The 21,749-nt window shown below is 34.8% G+C and overlaps 2 protein-coding genes across 8 annotated transcripts; both read right to left on the bottom strand.

The window, feature by feature from the left end:
• Positions 1–12,936: 12,936 nt before the first annotated feature.
• Positions 12,937–14,702, bottom strand: LOC137966275 (uncharacterized protein At2g39795, mitochondrial-like). Its single transcript, XM_068812856.1, has 3 exons — positions 14,347–14,702; positions 13,348–13,688; positions 12,937–13,257 (listed from the first exon to the last, which is right to left on the bottom strand). Exons 1-3 carry the CDS (start codon positions 14,605–14,607, stop codon positions 13,098–13,100), a joined length of 762 nt encoding a protein of 253 aa, XP_068668957.1. The 5' UTR covers positions 14,608–14,702; the 3' UTR covers positions 12,937–13,097.
• A 91-nt stretch (positions 14,703–14,793) lies between these two features.
• Positions 14,794–20,269, bottom strand: LOC137966274 (uncharacterized). 7 transcript variants are annotated; one of them, XM_068812850.1, is made up of 7 exons: positions 19,914–20,269; positions 18,255–18,294; positions 17,899–17,967; positions 16,499–16,661; positions 16,126–16,399; positions 15,377–15,605; positions 14,794–15,182 (listed from the first exon to the last, which is right to left on the bottom strand). In XM_068812850.1, the coding sequence occupies exons 1-6, from the start codon at positions 19,965–19,967 to the stop codon at positions 15,417–15,419; spliced, it is 789 nt and encodes a 262-aa protein (XP_068668951.1). In that variant the 5' UTR covers positions 19,968–20,269; the 3' UTR covers positions 14,794–15,182; positions 15,377–15,416. The 7 variants fall into 7 exon arrangements, with proteins under 7 accessions (XP_068668951.1, XP_068668952.1, XP_068668950.1 ...); XM_068812851.1 differs by lacking the exon at positions 14,794–15,182 and having other exon boundaries at positions 15,227–15,605; positions 19,914–19,969; positions 20,119–20,269; XM_068812849.1 differs by lacking the exon at positions 14,794–15,182 and having other exon boundaries at positions 15,227–15,605.
• Positions 20,270–21,749: the final 1,480 nt, after the last annotated feature.

The following is a 21,749-nucleotide window of genomic DNA, read 5'->3' as shown; positions in this document are numbered from 1 at the left end:
CTAAGCATAGATTATATTCAGAAACAAGATACTTATGTCATTGACTGCTAATTAGTTAATTTAATATGGCTAGCTCTCTGTTTCGTGTCTAAATTAATCATTGATGTAGTAAGCGTGGAAGCAACATCCATTACTGTTTTATTCACTCTTTTATGTTTTTGAGAAGACCTTGCGGCTGCTCTAGGAACTAGCAACACTCAGTTCCGTTATTCTTTTTGAGAAGATTAAAAACACTTGGTTCAACTTACTGGCAACTTATTACTTGCTTCATCTTATTATTTGGTAAACATCTTCCTTATTCAAGGATGAACTTGCTACATATTATCTCATCTGTCCTTATTACTCTTAACAACTTTACTATTTACCAATTATGCGCTGCTATATAACAACATATTTGGTATGTGTTATTTGGACGTTGACTCATTATCGTAGTTGCTAGTGTATCTCTTTGATTGAGACATTATTATTGAACAAGAACTCCTCGGTTGTTGACCTTGGGTTCATTATTTACTGACTATTGTCAGCATTGGTTCATATGATGAAGAATTAGAATTATTTCAAAAAATAAAACACATGATGGCTCCAACTTCTTCGTCTTATCTTCCTATTGATTCCCCAATACTTTTTTATTATTTGGCATCCTTTCTCCAACCATCCTTTATTTGACTCTCATTTACCTCATTTGGCCAACCCGTTTTGGTACATTGTTGTGGTTGTTTCTTTTTATGTAAGGGTGTTTTTAAGTCTATTGAGACTTTTTATTGGTACCTTTGGGTTTTTTATCGCTGTCTTGTGAATGACAAACATTACCCACTTTAGTGATTATTATCACTATATTTGTTTGAAATCATTTGAGGTTGGTTTCGATTTACTTTTCTACCCTTTGAGAGTTTGTGCCCAATTTCATACTTATCCTTGGGGCATCATGATGGAGGAGATTCTTACTACATCTATGTTATTTTTTTGAAGCTGGGATCATTGCTATTACCTCCTATCTTGAGATGGAGTGTTGGAAAATAAGAATATGTTGGAGCTTTATTGATGTAATTAGTTCATATTTTTTTGTCTCTTCTTCACTCTTACTAGGGTGAAACATACAATTGTAATATTGGTACTTTTATCATTTATAAATAGAGCTTAAGGATGGTTTGGACTAAGTCCATTACCCTATTCTTCCTCCTCTTTCTCAAAATTCGTTATTCTTCCTCATCTCCTTCTAAATCCTTCTCTACATAATTCTTCTTCTTCTTCCTACCCCTTAATCCTCTGCTACTATGATTATACATCATGAAATCCTAAGTTTCAGCAACTACTTCTTCCAAATAGCAAATAAAGTAAGAAAATCTTACTTGTTATCCCTTTGACCCAAAAAAAGTTAATAATCCATAGAAGATTTAAAACAACAAATAAGAGAAATAATTATTGGATAATCAAGGCATAGCCACACCATTTACTTTTTATTAGACAACAAAATTTACCAAGATGATAAGTTTTTTGTTGAAGGTAAGATTGTAGATGCTTGCTCTACTATGAGAAAATTTAAGCCACCATGAATGAGTACAAGAATGAGAGAGCTTTAAGACATTCAAAACCTATTGAAACTTAGGATTTCATGATGTATAATCATAGTAGAAGAGGATTAGGGGGTGAGAAGAAGAAGAAGAGAGAAGGTTTTAGGAGGAGAAGAGGAAGAGTGACGAATTTGGAGAAACAAAGAGGAAGATTAGGGTAATGGACTTGTCTAAACCCTCCCCCATAAGTTGTATTTATAGATAGCAAAAGTATTAATATTACAAGAATACCCTTCACCCTAGAATGAGTGAATAAGAGAGATGAATCATAAAAAGATTTAATCAATACTATCTTTATAAGATGACTCTTTATTTACCATCATGCCACCGCTGTGTGGGCCTTCTCCTTGGTATGTCGACCTTGAACCCATCTTTCACCTCTCTTGGATGTGCGGGTTTTCCTTGGTCTTGTGGGTTTGGGTGCATCTTGCACACACTTATACATGTAGGCCTTCCTTGGTCTTGTGGGCTTGGGCCCATCTTCCAACACTCCCCCTCAAGTTGAGGGTGAGAGAACATCATGAATGCTCAACTTGCTGCAAATGGTGTCTAGGATTGTCCTGTATCAAATTGCAGTCCATCATATCTTCCAACACTACTCCTCAAGTTGGTGGTCTCTTTGTTCTATTCCAAGAGACCCAACTGGCATAATATAAGAGAGGGAGTAAAATCACTCCTAGCCGTAAGACATCGCTCCATACTCCAGTCAAATGGTTATAGTCCAAAATACTTTTCGAACAATTTCACAGGCAAAAAAGTAGCCCTACTGTGGGGCATAGAGTCTACCCACTTTCTTAGGGTATCTAAAACAACACCTCTTAGGCGAATAACTTGACTCACACTGAATGTTGGACACACTCTTATCCTCTGTAGGTAGTGGGTCTATAGGCATTGTTCATAAATGTAGTAATAAACTCTTCCATCATGCTGTCAAAACATAGAGCACCGACTCTTAAATGGTAAGAGTGAAAAATGCCAAATAAAGGGGGTAAAGGTAGATCATCGGAAGATAATATTATGGGGGCACCATATGCTTTCTTCTTCATTAGAATAACCAATGATGGCAACAATCAGCAACTGATAAGTCCTTCAATAATAATATCGCAATTAGAGATACACAATAGTAGCAACTAAAATGGGCCTCGACCCAAATAACACGTACCAAATTGGCAGTTATATAGCAGCGGATAACCAGTAGGTAGTAAAAGTCCTTAAGATTAATAAGAACACATAATATAATTTGCAGCAAGTTCATCCTTGAATAAGGAATCTATACACCAAGTAATAAGCTGAGGATAATCCAAAGTAATGATCAAGTCGGAGTCAAGCCGGTAGCAGATAGTAGATAGTAGCTTTGACAATGAGTGAGTGAGTCAAACTGAGTAATAGATTACCAATAATAAGTTGAACCAAGTGTTGTTTGATAATCAATAAATAAAACAATCTCTAATGTGCATATCCTTCATACTTCTCTGCCAATTCTCCCCCTCAAGCTGGGAGATAAAGTCAATGATCCCAGCTTGAAGTCAAAAATATTTTGCAAGCTCAAGTGCTAATCCACCTTTTGTATGATCAAGTAAAAGAAGGCTAGTATCAACAACTTCACTAACTCAAATATTATAAACCAAGTAACTCAAGCCAAGCCAAATATCACAAAATTCGTGGCTAGAAAAATCTTCTAAATAAGGTAGTTTTCTCCTTCAATTGGTGCTAACTTATAAATCAAAGAAAACACATTTTCGTGCCTTTTTTTTCATGAAATCTTTAGGCAAGGCAAACTTTGACAAATAAATCAAAGAAAGTTTCTGAAAAATAAGATGATCTTCTAAATATTCTTTCCAAATAATGTTAGTTCACAAATAGAAAATTTCCAAGGGTAGATTGTGAGATACTTTTATGATATTGTTGATCAATAATAGCAACTTAAAAAGTTAAGGAAAAAAATGGCTTAAATCTAGATCTTCGCATACAATAGTATTCCAGTATGACCTTTGATTCTTCCAATGAGAATATCTCCTTAAATATAGATCAGATTGACATGAAATTTTCTCCTTATGAAACTACACTTAAATACCTTTAAACCAAGTATAAAATCTATTCATGAAAAATACTTCTTTTGAGGAAAATAATCTGATAAATTTTGGACTTTGTAATCTAGATGAAATAAGTACTCTTTCTTCTTTGGCCAACATGACCATTGACTCTTCCGAGATTGATATCTCTATCTTAAAAACTAAGAATGAGAACTGGTTGAATATGTAAGAAAATAGACTTATAGATATTTCTTTTGATATATAATTCTCCATATAAGATCTCGTTCTTGATGGCATAAAAAGGTTCAAAATTTGAACCTTTCTACTGCTTTAGATGCCAATTTATCTTTCTAGAAAAATATAATTTTAACGATTTTTTTTTGAGTTGGAAACTAGACTCAAATATCTTTCCAACGGTATATAATTTTCTATATGAAAAACTATGGCAAGAGAGCGAAACTTCCAATGAAATGTAGAAATTAAGAAATAAGACTTAAGGAAAAATGAGAAACTTCTTTTTTTTTTTTTTTTTTTTTCTTCTTTTTCTTCTTCCTCCCTTTCTTCTCCATCCTCGTCTCCTTTTACATCTCAGATTATTGCCCACTCTAATACAATGTTGAAACTTAAGATTTCATGATGTATAATCACAATAGAAGAGGATTAAGGGGTGAAAAGGAGAAGAAGAGTTGTGGAGGGAAGGTTTTAGGAGGAGAAGAGGAAGAGTGACGAATTTGGAGAAAAGAGGAAGATTAGGGTAATGGACTTGTCCAAATCCTCCCCCTTAAGTTGTATTTATAGATTTCAAAAGTATTAATATTATAAGAATATTATTCACCCTAGTAAGAGTGAATAAGAGACATAAATTATACACTAATTACATCAATTCCATTTTATGAGATGACCCTTTATTTACCATTATGCCACCACTGTGTGGGTCTATGGGCCTTGATCCCATCTTCCACCTCTCTTGGATGTGTGAGTGTTCTTTGGTCTTGTGAGCTTGAGCCCATCTTCTGCACACTTGGATGTGTGAGCCTTCCTTGGTCTTGTGGGTTTGGGCCCATCTTCCAACAAGATTGTAGATGCATGCTCTACTATGAGAAAATTTAAGCCACCATAAATGAGTGCAGGAATGAGAGAGCTTCAAGACATTCAAGACCAAAACCCAAGAGTGAGTGCCAAGGCAATGGACGGATTTTTTATGTGTATTGAATGAATGGTGGAAAGATTACAAGGGTTTATATAGGTTTTTCAAAAAAACCTTAAAGGAGAAATAAATTACAAGGACTTCCTCTTACAAGTTGTAATCTAGGTGTCTTTATATAATTACATAAATCAATTCCAAATAGAGTTCAATCATTCTTTTCTTCTTCCTTTGATTTTGGATCTTGATTTTCTTGCTTGATTTTTCCTTGATCTTCTTCCTTTGATTGAGTAATTTGAGATAATTTGATCATGATTTATAGAAGATCCTTGAGTTGGAAGTAGTTGGACTAGCATATGAGAGATTGAAGAGATTGAATTCTCTAGAACCATGTATGGGGACGTCCTCTTTTGCTTAGGTGAGGTGGACGTCACCCTTGCAAGGTTTTGCATGGGCGATTTGTCCCTCTTTGCCTCTTGTGCCACCTTTAGATGAACAAGGTCTTCCTTTGTAGAGAAGGGCTTTGGTATAACTTGGAATAATGTATCTTCTTGTACTTGTCTTTGTATGTTCATATTTCTTGGTTGTTTTTCATCTCCCCTCAAGTTGAACTGAGAGATTGACCGAACATTCAACTGGGTGATAAGTCATCAAAGCCAATTGGAAGATAACAGTTTGGTGAAAATGTCTGCAAGCTGCTTGACAGAGGGAATATGACAAACTTGTAGACATCCCATTATAACTTTCTCACGAATAAAATGATAGTCTATGCCAATATGTTTACTGTGAGAGTGAAAAACAGGGTTGTGACCCAAGTAAGTAGCACTTAAATTGTCACATAGAAGAGATGGAGTTCGAGTTCAATATATGTGCAAATCTTTTAGAAGATATTGAAGCCAAGTGATTTCAGCACATGTAGAAGCCATGGCTCTGTATTCGGCTTCAGTAGTGGAGCGAGATACTGTGGGTTGTTTCTTTGTAGACCAAGAGACAATGTTGGGTCCTAAGAAGACTGCATAACCAGTGGTAGGTTGCCTTGTTGTGGGCAACCACCTTAATCTGCATCGGAAAAGACCTAGGCACTCAAAATTCTACAAATTTTATGCTTAAAAGCATCCAATCACACTATGCAAAGAGTAAAGGAGAGTTTAAGCTAAATTTTAACAATCATCATAAAAAAAAGGGATATTGTTGACCGTAGGTAGACTCTCATGTTGTTTTTTATGATAACAAACTTAATTGTTCTAAAAACTTGAAAATCTAAGTATTTGAGATACTTCACCTTCAAGAGTAAATGCATCTCAAGGTCTAAAGCATCAAAATAATCAAGCCAAACTCAAGATGTCAAGCACCATTGAAGAACGTCTCTTGAAGAAGCACCCTCAAGGAAGAAGAGAACGAGAAGACTAGAGTTCAAGTGAAATAGTCAAAATGTCAAACTCAATCACTTATGTAAGAGAGTATTCTAAACTTCTTTCTTTAAGTATATATGTGAAATCAGAGCTTTAGATCATAATTTGTACTTAGATATGTTTAGGATCATCATAGACATCATTTAGAGTACTTAGAGAAAAATATTCTCATGCGTTAAAAGTCAACATTGTAGAACTGGCATTGGAATGATCGATCAACGACAGGTAATGATTGATCATCGTTGATCGATCATCCAGAACTATGCAGGCAAGAAATATAAAGCATAATCAATCAACCATAATCAATTAATTGATCATCCAAAACATGGTTGTTTCATGCTATAAAGCATGATCAATCATCCTACTTGGATTGATCAATCATTTCCTGCCTAGACAAGCAAATTTCACTTGGAATGATCAATCATCCCACCTGATTGATCCATCAAACAAAACCTTGCTAATAAGGGACATAAAACATGATCGATCATAGGAAATACATTGATTAATCATACTTGTAATGCTCAACCAGAAGGAATCCAGTTTGATTGATTATCCCCTTATCAATGATCGATCAACTTAACTTTTCTAGACCAACAATAACATATTGATCGATTAGTCGATTGATCAATAACTCATTGTCTGACAGAAAAGTAGCCATTATGATCAATTGATCGATCAATCAAAGTACTGATTTTTGCAAACGGGCAAATAGCTGCTAGTTTGAGTTGGGGAAGTTATAAATACCCCCACCAAATTGTGTATAGAGAAGATAATGAGCAATTATTGGCAAACACTCAAGCCATTATTCTCTATATTGAAAAATTCCTTTGAAAGTGCTTTAGAGTGAAAGAGAGCCTCACACCTTGAAAAATCTTATTTCTCTTTCATCAATCCTTGCATTCACATAGTCAAAGTTCCTTCATCATTTCACATTGTGCTATTAAGGAAGATGAAACTTGAATCTCTCAAGGGAAAACATCTCTCCAAGTTATGGTGTATTTTTACCTTTTTTTTATTTGATTTTTTAGAATTTAGGATCTCATGTGGAGGACTTAGATTAACTAAGAATAAGAAGAGGAAGGATGGAGAAGAGATGAACCAACGAAGGAGAGAGTTTGGATTAAGGGGAAGGAGAGGTGTGCCGACCAAGTGAAGGAGGGAGGTTGGACGAATTTTGGAGAAAGGTGGATAGAGCTTCAATGTTCTACCCTCTTAGGCAATGCCTTTATTTATAGTTTTATAATACCCATAGGGCTACAACTTTATAAAATAAGAGACATAAAAAGAAAACATATTTACACCTTTTTGCCTTCTTTTTGAAAAACATCCTATTTTACCCATATGCCTCCACTTAGACGAGTTGACTTACTAACCTTGAACTTGTGGGGTTGAGCCCATCTTCCAACAGATTTTGTGAAAGGTTCATCTATAACCTGTATAATCTAGATAGAAAGGTCTAGCTAGAGCTAGAATCTAGCAGCAATCTGTTGGGGAGATTGGCATTGTAAAAATTGTGTATTGAGCTACATGTGGCCAAAGAGAACCGAAATCTTTTTTGTAATTCTAGCTATTAAAGCTTTTGAAAATAGTGGATTTTTTTCAAGCATGGGTTCTTGGGCAGTGACATTTTATCTTGACTTGCTTTTATGCATGATTTTTTGGCTACACTCAATTTTTTTTTTTTAACTTGATAATCTCAATACCCCATTAGAAGCCACCTGGGCCAACATAGGTTTCAAGTAAGCCACTTAAAAAAAAAAAAAAAAAAGTCAGCTTATGAGGGTGAACATCCAAGGCAGCCATTGGAAGGAAGAAAGGTTGAAGGAAGAAATTCCAAAAATGTCAACAAGGTCTCTAGATCAGATATGTTCAATAGTTCCTCAACTTCCTAGTGTTCTTTTAATTTAAAAAAAATCTCAATTTGTGTTTTATTTTTTTGGATGCCCAATTCAAAAAGTTACAATTTTCATATCATGCTATTTTTTATAACCCAACTTTTGCTCATTCAAAGGTTATTTTTATCTAAAAAATCCTCTTCTAAGGTTTAGAAAACTTTGAATTTATGGCTTGTGGTCAAGTATTATCTGTTATTTCATGAAACCCTAAAGAATGATTTGGTGTTAATTATTGCAAAAGAACTGTTCATATAAGGTTTTTTATCTTTTTAATTCTCACCAATAATTTCTGTGGGAATAATTGGAAATTTATGGAAACTAGTTTTTCTCTATCCATACTTGCCATGCATAAGTTCTTCTTGAGTGATTGTTAGAATTTTGACCCTTTCAAAGTGGTTGTTCAGGGTTCTCAATTGGCTTGTTATTTGCTGGTCTAACATTGTAGATAATTCAAAAAAAATCTCCTAATTTGTATGCTGAATTCAGCAAGCATGATTTTTTTTTAAAATCCCCAATATTTTGCATAAAGGCTTGTTTAATTATGCTTCATGGTCACAATCTATAAAAAAAATTCGATCAAAAGTGACCTTACTAGACACCTGACCAAATCATTTGTTGATGAAGATGACCCATCCTATCAAAAGTGATTAAAGGAAGACACTTTGATCATAAGTTGGTTGGTAAATAGTATGGAAGAGTCAATTGCTAACAATTATGTTCACTTAGATATTGCCAAAGATGTTTGGGATACTTGTTCTAAATTTATTCCACTCTTAACAATCTTCAAAGATTTATGATATTTTTCAAGAGATGCATATGACCAAGCAAGTGACAATCTCCATGTGTACTTATGCTAGATTCAGAGGTCTTCTATAAGAATGGAAATTTGGTCAGTCATTCTCAACATTTATTGCAACTCAAGAAAAACAAAGAGAAACTCTTGTCTCAACCATTTGTCTTACCAACTTGAAGCCCTATCTCGATGTTGTCAAATTCTAGGTACTTAGCTTCTCAATTAGACCTTATTTTGATGATTTTTGTGCAATCATGCTTAAGATTCCAACCAAAGGACCCACATCCCAACCTACCCAATTGAAAATTTATGCCATATTCTCCCAAAGGAGGGTGTGGTAGCTACGGTAGAGGTAGAGGTAGAGGTAGAGGACGAGGAGGAAAATTTGGTGACGAGGCAAAGGAAGTAGTGGTGAATTTACTTTCTGATCATAAAATTTAAGTGATAATAGAAAGTGTACTTATTATGGCCTCAACAACCATGTGGTAGAAAGGTGCTAGAATCTACATGGAAAACATGATTTTTTCCAAGGCTAATTAGGCCTAAACTACCACCACTAAAACCAAGAAAGAAGTACAATCAAATCCCTCTAAATGGAAGATGGTTCTCACAAAAGAGGAGTATGATCTTTTTCAAAAACTTAAAACCTTGATGACATCCTCACAAAAATGCTCCTGCAATCACTGTTGCTACTATTGGTATGTTTTAGTTCTTCAACTTGGATCATTAATTTCAGAACTTGTAAGCATTTTATTGGTAAAATTGAAAAGTTATCTTCTGTGTCTTCATGTACTCATTAAATTGAACTTGAGCTTCAAGAATTTTAAATGAGTTCATGCTCAAGCTCAACCTATAGTTAAAATTGTGCATAATTTTACTTAGTGCATAATTTCAACCTTATGATTATTCTTGACACCATGAAGAACCTGAATCTAGTCACCACAAAATAATGAAAGCTTAAATTGTATTTGGTGTTATAGGAGAATGATATGGGTCAATCACTCTACCACTGACACTAAAGGTAGACTTCGAGGTCACTATAGATATGGGAATTGTAAGAATCTCCACCACCATCTTATATAATACTGAATTTTTTAATTTATTCAATTTTCACTATTTTAAAGCATCAAATCATATTCTGAAGTCTCCTCACAATTATACACAACTTTTTCAAGATAATTATCCAATTCTAACTATAGTGAATTCACTACTTCCGATTGTTTCACATAAATAATTAAATTTTACCAATTTGAACTTGATGAATAATGAAACCTAGAACACCTAAAGAGCCAACACTCAAAATGAGCACTTCAGTACTACGTCTCACATTATACACATGGCTATTATTCATCATAAATCTTAAATAAGGTGAACGAAGTTTACATTCACTCTAGCTTCAACCTCAGAATATATCGCCAAAAACCACATGTCAATCAACCTTCTTGGGATCCAAAACTTAAGTAATAGGCATCAACAAGATGAATTCAACTAAATACTTCTCAAATTTTCCTTTCATTTTACTAACCATCGTCCCAATGAAACTATTTTCATTCATAGAATAAAGAAATAATTTTTTTTACCCTATATATCTCATTAAGATACAAATTAGAAGTAGGGTAGTCATTTCAAAAAATGATATTAGTGACTGTATTAAAAACTTTTAGAATCTTATAGTCCATGTCAACTTTTTTCCCATTTATCAAGATTTGGTAAACACTAATAAGTTGGTTTTTTTATCTTGGAATCTAAGAAATATATCTTTAAATTTTAATGCACAAGACAACATATCACAAGTAGAGTGTCAAAAACTTAACCAACCTTTTTGTACCTAGCTGTAATTACTGCAAAAATTCATAAAAAAATGCAAAATCTTGCCTCAAATTGATTAATAAATTTGACACTCTCATACCAGATCTCAATGATATCTATAATTTCATTAAGGTGATCTTGGACTAATAAGTTCAGAATGTGAGCACAACAACACACTAAAACGACTTTCCCCTACAAAACAATTTCCTACTTCTTAAAAAATTATCTTTTAAAATATTTAAACAAACATCATTATAAGCAGTATTATCAATTAAGATAGTAAATAATCTATTTTTAATTTCCCAATCTTTCAAACACTTATAAATTGCATATTTTATATAAACAACACGACGAGGAAGAGAAATGTGCACGAAACGTAAGACTCATTTTTGTAGCATTCAACTGCTTGTTGGTCTCAAGATCCCCATTGAGATAATTTTGATATTATCTAACACTCAAGGTACTAATAATGTGCATTAAGTATGTTGTGCAACTCAAAACTCCCTTAAAGGAAATTTTTGGTTGCATATCCATTCTGAGTAGCAAAATATTATCTTAACGATTCTTATAAAAAGGAAACAAGTAGCTCATGGCATAAAGTACACCATCAAATCAACCTAGCAATACCATTTGACCAAACAAGAGAATGGAAGAGCCAATTTTGCAAATAGCAACCTAGAAAAAGTAAGAAGAGTAAAGTAGGCAAAATGAGAAGACACATAAGAAGAAGTCAACCACTTCAGCTTTAGAATTGAAGAATTCATGTGCCAATGGTTGAAGGAATCAAGCCCATGTGTAGAAGTCAAGAAAATTAGTTAAACGACGAAAAGCCAAGCATATGGTGAAAAAGGAGCAAAACAAACCGGCCCCAATGGATGGAGTGGACCCCTTGTCAAAGCAGAAAGAGAAAAGTAGTATAAAGAAATAGGGAGTTTTCATGGTGAAAAAGAGAAGACACCCATGAAGAAGATCCGACCACTTAGTATAGGAGTCAACCCCTATATTAAAGCTACAAAAAGAGTCAACTACATAAGGAAGGAGTTGATCCCATTAAACAAGCATAAAAGAAAAAGGATTCAAGCCCCGCTAATAGTAAGTTTTGGAATTAAAACCCCTATAGTAAAGCTGTAAAAGGAGTCTGAGTATAAAAAAATAGGGAGTTTGGATGGTCACAAAGAGTCAACACCCATTATGAGGATTCTACCCCTTAGCATAGCGATCAACCCATGTATTGAAGTTTAAGGAGTCAACTGCATAAGGAGTCCATCCCATTAGACATATAGAATTGAACCTTGCTAACACTAAGTTTTGGAATTAAAATATGAGTGAACCCCTATAGGCTTTCAGCTATTGGAAGCAAAAAAGATTCAACCCCAAGCACAAGAATCAACCTCATGCTACATAAATTCAAAATTTTGAAATGTCAAAGGTTGATTCAGAGGTTTTTGGTCTCCAAGTCTTATAAATGACCTACCAACAACATGTTTAATAATAAAAAAATAGAACTTATCAAGTATTTGTTCACAATTTAGTGCACCTAGTTTTCAATTATTTTTTCTAAAAGCCCAAAATAGCCTTATCCATTCATAGTGGCTAGTTTTTTTTAATACTGGGAATTATGCCATATACATTAAACTCTTTACAAATAAAATATCTCTCTCCCTCTAGTGAAATAAAAAAGCCTCTGAAGCCCACACACTTGTTTTGAGAAGTTTTAGATTATTTGATTCAACCATTGTATTATGATAGTTATGAGATTGAATACCACTTAAAATTTGTATTAACAGCCTTTCTTTATTTTTAGATCATATTTTAATGTTTAATTATAATGTCATCTAAAAGGGGTTTTGTAGAATATTAAAAATTGGGGATAAAATTTCAAATCCAAGTATTTACATGCTCATATTTTGAACTAATAGTGATTTTACTTGATCAAGAATACTGAACTAGTGCTATAGCACTTTGAAAGCATTCATTTAAGTTCAGATTACTACTCGTGCGTATACTTTCAAATCAATTATTACAGTAAATTGTTTTGTGTGCCGCCGTCTCCCTCTTGAAAAACCAATTCAAGATTTATATTAAGACAGTCTTCCCACGCTAGGGACAGGGCCAGAACGTCTGGGAACCAAGAAAACGCTTGCGAATATAAAATTTTAATTCAAATGTAAACAAACTACTGACTATTTTGAAGAACTACAAAATAAATTTGAAGGTAAAAGAGCTAATTAGTACTCGCATTTACGGCATCAATGGAAATAAGCAAAATTAATCGCTCCTCAACGAAAAAGACGAACTCAAATATAAAATTGTCAACATGTAGTGGGTACTGAAGATAAGATAAGATCAAATGAAACATTAATGAAATTTTGCCAGGGTTTCGCGGTATTTAAAGCAAGTAAAAAGATGTAAGTGTATGCTGACATTTTTGTGCTGCTGATTACTTCTGAACGAACTTCTTCAATGTTTGTAGCCAATTCAAATATTCTCTGCTGTCTTTGTTTATCATGTACTCATGTAGAAAATTTGTTGTGCTCGGCTTAATTCCCCTGATCTCCAGATACTTATGGAGAGCTTTCTGTAGGTTTTCGTCCAAATCCCTTCAAGAAAACACAAAAGTATACAGTCAAATAGGAAGTAAACAAACCATCTCCAACAAGTTTCAGATAATCGAATCCTCAGATACTTACACGAAGTCTGGTCCTTCGTATGCTAGTTGATCTTCAGAAGTCTCTTGTTCCTTGAGCGACAAATTATCGATTGAAATTTCATCAGGGAAGGCCGTGACATTGAACTCCATAATAGGCCCCTGGCCTTTAGAAATACTGACAATCAATGGGATGCTAGATTGGTTTGGATTCTCATCATTCTGATCATCATTATCATCCTCGTCGTTCTCACCGGAAACAAGGTCAGGCATGTGAACCACCACAGTGATGGTCTCTCCCTGGTACTCTCGTCTTAGAGTTATAGTTTGGTCACCAGGATTATCTTCGATAGCGAAAGGAAAACCCTCTGGAACTTCCTCCACCTATGATGAGGAAAATCAAAACAATCAATTGATATGTCAATGTGGATGCAGCTTCAAGCACATTTATTGTTCTTTGGTTATAGAATACAAAACACTCTCCAAATCTAATAACCTCTAATAGGCATCCAGTACAAATTTCAAGGTTGTTTAAGCAACAATATAACCCAAGCTCTTTGTCCATCAAAAGCTACACAATGGCTAGAGCACAGACAACAAGAAAAAATACACAATTGATACAAGTCGTATAACCATTGCCACCACCGAGTTCTCATAAAAATTATAGTTTTCCTAAGAAATATATAAATAATACTACTCTAAACAACCATTTCAAACAAACAAAATCAGTTCCCCAGATGCATTTTCTCCATGATTGAGACAAAAAAAAAAAAAAAAAATTTGACCCATCTGGCCATCTACGCATCCCAGAATCCTAATATAAACAAATCCACTATTAAAAATCGAAGTCGTTTAGGGAAAAGGTGCGATGTCTTTACCACTAAAACATATATAAGAAATACGATCGTAAAGACCAGGAAGCGGCACAAACCAGAGCACTAAGTAAGCATAACAGCATCAAGAAAGTGTAAATATATAATCAAAAGCAACCCAAAAATCCAGAAAAAGAGACGCGAAAACAAGAAAGAGTATCGAGGCTCACCTGATCATGATCGTCAGATTCCTCCGCGCTTTTGATCTCATTGTCAATGACCTTCAATAGGTTAGCATCCGAGTTTGGTTTTTTGGCGAGAGAAGAGAAATGACGAGAGCAAACAGGCGTCCCTCGGCAAAGCTCCCGAGAGATACTCTTCAGTAAAGGAGAGAAATTGGCAGGCCGACAAGTGGTAGGGGTTCCAGTTGCCCGATTAACGAGAGGAGCCACCACTGAAAGTGTTCGACGGAGAACGCGAGAGAAGGCCATTGTTGCAGGAAGACTCGAGGTTGTGACGGGAAGCGGCTTCCGAGCTCGTGAAGTTTCTTCTTTAGGGTTTTGCAGGGTTTAAAAGTTTTGAAGGCACGGGTGGAGGGTATATGGTTCCTCTGACGCAATATTGCAGTAAAAACGTAAAAAACACGTGCCGACCACTGACAATAGAGTAATCCGGACATCGCCGCTTGAAGGTGGAGCCCCCGGGCTCGGCAGTCCATTTTAACTTTCTATGTGAAGTGGTAAAAACTATATCGTGCAAAATATGTAAAAAGGCTACCTCACCCGTTCGATTAACAGTTATTTCAACCGTCCGATTATGATAGCTGAAATATCGAACAGCTGTCACATGTTTCACTCTTGTGAGATAAGAAATGTAATTGAAATGTAACTTTTCCGTGAAACTAAGACACCCCTGGATCATGAACACTGAACCCCTCACTTTTCACAAGTTTAATTTAGATCTTGGTAGATGGAAATAAAATGTTATCTAATTTGAACCATTTGTCTATCACAGAAATAGTGTTTGGCCTGTTGAAGAACTGCTCGCTTCATGGTTCCTCAGGTTCCTGCTTAAAAAAAGGAAGGGTGAGTGACCATTTTGGCTCATAAAGTAGGCATTCATCACAGTTCAACTCTTTAAAAGGTCATCCAGTGCAGTTTACAAAACTTGTGTTAAGCTTTCAATCCTATATCAAAACCAAGGTTGCAGAGAGTATCCAGCTAGAACTGAAATACAGCCAACAGGAATTTTGATGTTCACCTTTACATAAAAGACGATGACATTTCCCATGTGTAACGTCTCAAGGGAAGAAATACGCCTTTATGAAAATTGCCAGAGCAAATTGCAGGATCAAGGCGCTAACTATTACCAACATTTCCGCCCCTTCCATGTAAGACTTCAGATTTACTGCAACAAAGCAAGCTGATGCACATCCAGCCAGCAGGATGATGATCCACCGCACAAACTCAATAGGTATTAGCAGCAGAATCTGAACATTACTTGCAGGAACAGGTCAGAAGACATTCAAAATGGAAAAGAAAAGGAAATCGAATATAAAATGGATGTTACGCATAAGAAATAAATACGGTAAATCAAACAAATTCAATTAGCATCCAAACCTGCAAATTTTTGTAATCTAGAGTTGCTATTTTACTCAAATTTAAGTCGGCCACTCTTTTATTTGTACCCCCTTTACTAAGCAACAATGAATGTAAGTGCGAAAGATATTATCTGTAAAACTATTAGTCTCGGTTTATTTTTCTTTTATGGGGTCAGATATGGAGGGATTGGGATCAGGAAGAAATGCAGAGGGAGTGTTGTGGGTTTGATTGTCGAAGCAAATGTGAAGGATGTTACAACCTCCCTGCTGATTTTCTAGCATTACTATCAGTCCATATCAAATCAATCTTCCATCATGTCCTTCTAAACATATAGACTTCTGAAAATGCCTCCAAAAATGAGGTTTCTGAAATTTAAAAGATAGAAAGCAATGCAGGTGAGACTATTACCGAAGCAATCATAAAGATGAACAGTGAGTACCCCCACATACACCAGAGGCATATGAGACTTGAATTTGATCCAAGATATTGAAGCAAGAAATAGTATGCAACAGGAACTGCACCAACATAACCATAGCTAACGCCAGCTGCAACATTTACTTTGCTCACATCAAAGGTCCACGTCGTGCTCTTGTCAGTTCTTTTGTCCATAAAATAAGTAGCACAGTTTCCAAGGGCAGTAAACATGAAAATCAATGTGGTGGAAATCCAAAGTGGGCCATACCTTAAAAGAAACATCAATAATTGAATCATCAACAATGATCATGTTGGACAAAAAAGAAGCCAGGTACAGCAAGCAAATAAGAAAAGAAGAAAAACTTACAGATCAGGATTCTCAACAATCTTGGAAAAGAAGTTTCCATTGAGGGGGTATAGTGAACTCTTGATTCGATCAAGAACAACATCAGTATCCACATTGAAATATGGTTTGTATGATGAGATGCTGAAAACCCCCTTCCAACTAAATGTGCCTTGTTCTTCTCCACCTACATATGCCGAGAGGAATAAGGATAAATAAAACAATTTTTTCTACATTAAACATGAAATTTATGCAAGTGTGACAAGAGTTACCAGCAGTATCATTTAATTCCCAACATATCTTTTTTTTTTTTTTTGGCAATATTATTCATCATAAAAAGGTTATTGTAGAATTTTCTGAGAAGAAAAATGCTCAAAACCAGTAACAAGAGGTCCAATCCATCAAAATCTGTTGAAACCACCAAGTATTCTCTCTAGCATTCCATATTGGTAAAATTTGTCCTCCTTTTTGTTAAAAATGTAAAATTTCATTTTTTTTCTCAACATCAAAACAAGAACCTCGCAATGAAAGTCAATGAATGTTGTTAAGGGTTCAAATACCCACCCCCAACTGGACAAGCTACCACTGTGTCTCAGTAGACACTAATGACCTCCAGAGTCTTATTTTGAACCAACTGCAAACCAGCCCAAACATGGGTACCAATTTGGACCTAGTGCATCTAAATCCCTTCCATCTGGGCATGATTGCATATTAGTATATCATGAAGCTGGTTATCATGCATATTGTGTTGTCTTCTAGTTCCAGGAAATGTGTATATTCTAAGATTCAGAATATGAAACAATGCATCACACCCAAGATCTGGTGTGTGTTCTACCTTAACGGTTAAGTCAGGTCAAATGAAAGTCCATTTGGGACAACCAGTATGCAACCTATCTATTCTATAACCAATAGCAGCGAGTTGCCGCAGTAAATGGCCAAAGATATTCTCCGACAATGACTCGCTGTACAACAATCCAGATTGAGATATTTTTATTCAAGTTCCAGAAGAAAATAACACAAATCGTCAGCAGTTGCCAGAGAGGCAGCCTAATTACAACAAAAGCACATTACATCAAGGTTCAGTGCCTCAAACCATCACATATAACCAATCAAGAAATGATACCAGGCCCCTGAACCATGCACTTATCAATATAATCCAACAGATTTAGTTTCTCATCTAAAAATAAACATTGCTACACACAGCTTTAAATAATTTTTCCTCTGAATTGCCCAAATTTTAACATCATGCTTTATGATGTTTCCAACCATGAAAATACCAGAATTTCTTTTTTAAAAAAAAAAAGGAAAAGGAAAAGATACCACAATATGTATATCCTAAAGGTTGAATTTTTTTATGGGAATAAAAGTTAAAAAACTGTATCCTTGAAGTTCCAGAAGGAAAAGGGATTTTTTAAGAATCATACCATTTGAACTACCAGGCGAATGATATCCTCCACGAGTGGGTGGAAATATTTGCATATTTGATTCTGGTACTGCAAGTAGCTAAGCAAACAGATGAAGAGAACTGGATGACAAACAAAACCTAAAACTAGCAGACTGCAAGTCGGTTCTAGCATGAAGTCAATAAAAGTGGATCAGCTCAAGTTATCTATGACCATGATAGGAACGTAAATAAACAAAAGCACTGATTCAAGGCTAAAATCAGACATTTATTTTTATTTTGTTTAAGAAGTACATTAGACTATAATAACATGCCATCATAACAAGGAAACAAATCCAATTTATCAAAAATAAATAAATTACAAAGAAATCCATGTACCTTGATAGGTAGTTGTTTTCCTGTCATCAGAAATTACAGCCTGTAGACAAGTGGAACATAATAACATTTGAATAGAGGTCCACTTAGAGAAACACAGAACTTTAGGATTTGCCATAAGAGCAACAGAAATGATTAAAATAGAACAAATCCATCTCTAAGTTTTCCCAAATTGTCTTTCCCTTCCTTAGAAACTAACTAAATGAATAAATACATGGATGAGCTTTCACACTAGCACAAATCATGGTAAACTATTGGATGGTATTTGCTTGAATAAGTAGATACTTTCTTTTCGCAAAATAAATGAGTACATAGTTTGGTACATGTCCCGGTGAATAATTTCAATTTAGATGCATTTAACTTTCCTTCATTATCATGAATCCTAAAGAGTAGACAGCAAGAGTTTCTGCAAGGCCCTCAAATACTAAGCCTTGAAATGCAGACAAGGCCCCATAGTTAACTCCCATAAAAAGGTTATTTCAAGTATTGAATGGTCACCATGTCCCTGCTGTCAACTTGTGGGTAAATAACCTCCAGAAATGCATTTTTTGATAATTTCTCCTCCATCCAAAGAAATTTCGAGTGTGTAAGTTGATTGTAAACTTGGGAGCAGCTGCCAACTGTATAAGGCCATGCAATTGGTTGCAGCATTGTTTACTGTAACATATCGTTTAAGAACAAAGTTCAGGAAGCCTCACTTCCACTTATATTCATTTCAAAAATGATTTTACCTTAAGCCCCTTCCCCTCTCATTGAATTATGAATTGCAATTTTTGGAATTCTGACATGCTACCAATGTTCTTGACATACATTAGTAAGATTTATTCAGGTATATTGTCCAATTACATGTGTAAGAATGTCCATTACTTAACCTCACAACTCTACAGAATTGCAATTGACTATTTTTATAAATTTTTACTTTACTCTTTCCTCTGGTATTTCATGGCTAAAGAGTATTCGAACTCAATGAGACACCTATGAGTCAATAAAGAACACAATGCAACCAGAAATCCTGTTGCCAATTAAAAGTGATTGCTCGACACACGAATCCTGTACCTACTAACTTTCGCAATAAGTTCAATTTGGAATATTCTACATGATGACAACTGATTTTTTTAATTTCGACCAGCTAATTCGGTTTGACAAGCAACAGAAACTCAAAAGGACACGAGACAGAGTCTATGGGATCTAAGGTCGAGAAGCAGAAACTTAAGTCCAGAGCTTTTCCAGCAACGACAAAAAGACGAATTAATAAGAAGAAGAAGAATGAAGAATGAAGAATGAAGCAAAGATGAAGCAATGTACGACAAAAGTATAATAAGGAAGGCATATGCAGGAGTGAAACCTCTTCACAAAATGGTCAGTAAAACTGGATTAGGCATTTCCCTAAACAATGACAATATCTACGTAAGAAACAACTACAATTTCCAACTACGTAATATTCGCCTTCAATTATATGATCCAAATTCTCGTCATCGGTTTTCATAGAGTGGAAGAGCAGTTTCCTAATCACGATGCATTTACAAAACAAAAAGCAACACAAATTGACGGAGCATAATGCCTAAAGAAAGAGAAAATCCCGAAAGAGAAGTATCAGGATTGAAAATTCAAACAACAAAATACGCATGTAATACCCATCAGAAAGAGCAAGACATGACATACGGGAACGGAGCCGAGCAAATGACTGGTAAGAAGACTGCTCGTAGATTCATCCATTGCTGCAATGGAGAGGGACGGATCACGTATTTACACAAGCATGGGAAAATCAGTCAGATCGCCATTTTGGCCTTCTAACCTCGCGCTCGAGGTGGATACACGAAACTCTAAAAAAAGATGTAAGAGAGGAGCAAAGGTGGGAAGAGTTTACTGGTCAATTATCTGGAACAAAAAGCCCGGACCCGGAGAGGTCGAGAACGACAACTCAAGTTTGGCCGGAATGAGCTCAGCCGTGGTCTCGTGGATCAGCAATTTTATAGCTTTCTCGGGCAGGATTGGCAAAAGTTGCAGCGCACATGACAGTGCCATCCTTGTTAGAAAAGGAAGGGCGCCGTAGATAATAACCACCAGTGTTAGCGTGGTATGAATCATTGCTTGTTTCTTTTAAGGCAGGTGGAGCTGATAATCCACCATGGTTACTTTTTACAACTCGGCCTTCAATTCTTGAGTATTTCAATTCATGTTCAAAGTCAAACTCATTTAATCTGATATTCAAAAAAGTATTTTATATCGGTGACATATTGGGCACATAAAATAGGTAATGAAAATGTAAATCTTGTCACCCGTCTCAAAATCCAATATGTATTTGATGATATAAGCAACACTAGGTGATAAAAAAATATGATTTTTTTTTTAACTATTAGAAAATTTTAGGCAATTTTCTGGTAATGAACTAATAAGATATCAGCTCAGATTATTTTTTTTAAAAAAAAAAAAACTCAAAATACAAGAAAAAAGGTTTCTAAATCTAACTTTTTTTATTGGGCTAAAATTTGCTGAATGACAAATTGCTTTTGACCTAAGTAGTGTCTGTTGGATTAATGAGTGGAACCCATTGGATTAATATTTTGCTTCAAAGTAAAACTACTGCTTAACATGTTGGTATTGTATACTTGTACGTGGTATCATTGTCAAAGAATGAACGTTATTCTTCTAAGTCCATATTGAGCATATTGTGTAAATATTTTGTTATTTTTGGTGGGTAATGTACAATTTCATAAGCAATTGCACAATATCCGACTAAAATAGGAGAAATAAACGTTGTTCTCTTTATTTGTATGTTAATATAGTTCCACTTTTAGTAGATTATGTTCTTGACACCCATTACTATAATGCCAAACTATAATCTATCATACTCTTGTGAATTGTAGTTATCTAATAATATAGTAATTTGATAGTACATTACATAGTATTACACTACAGAGCAACATAGTTATTATTTATTGTTTAATATAGTAATATTATATTTTTCTAAGTTCAACAAATGCATGCTTGAATTTTTCTCTATTTTAAGTATCAATTCATTAATGAAACAAAGACCTGATAGGTGATGACCCTCAATTTTATAATATTTTATTAGGACAAACGAGTTTGGGTTACATAGAAGGTTCTACAACATTCAAAAAACTAGTCGTTATAGCTGAAAATGACATTTTATCATTTACAAATTTTGGTGTAGATCAAGTTCAAAAATTTTGAAAATATATTTTAAATCTTTTTTATTTGTTGAACATGGTGGTAGGTCATTTACACATTTTATAGGTCTACAAAATCCACATCTCGGCCTGACATTTTGACAATCTAAATAATAGCATGGGGTCGAATCTTCTAGTAGTGGTCAAATCCTCAGTTTTTAGGTTGCTTTTGTTTGGTTCGTCCTTGCATGGGATTGATTCCTTTTCTGCCTTAAAAGTTTTTTTCATTTAACCTAGTTTTTTTTTGTTAATGTATTAAGTACATTGAAGTTGATTATCACTTTATTCAAGATTTGTGTTAAATGGG

The sequence above is a fragment of the Aristolochia californica genome, unplaced genomic scaffold, assembly GCF_029961685.1.
Source record: "Aristolochia californica isolate CCGP_79_NKW_82.1479 unplaced genomic scaffold, dmAriCali1.0.hap1 SCAF_5, whole genome shotgun sequence".
Classification (NCBI taxonomy): Eukaryota; Viridiplantae; Streptophyta; class Magnoliopsida; order Piperales; family Aristolochiaceae; genus Aristolochia; species Aristolochia californica.
Note: the sequence above shows the minus strand (reverse complement) of the source record. Positions and strands in the feature narration are given on the sequence as shown.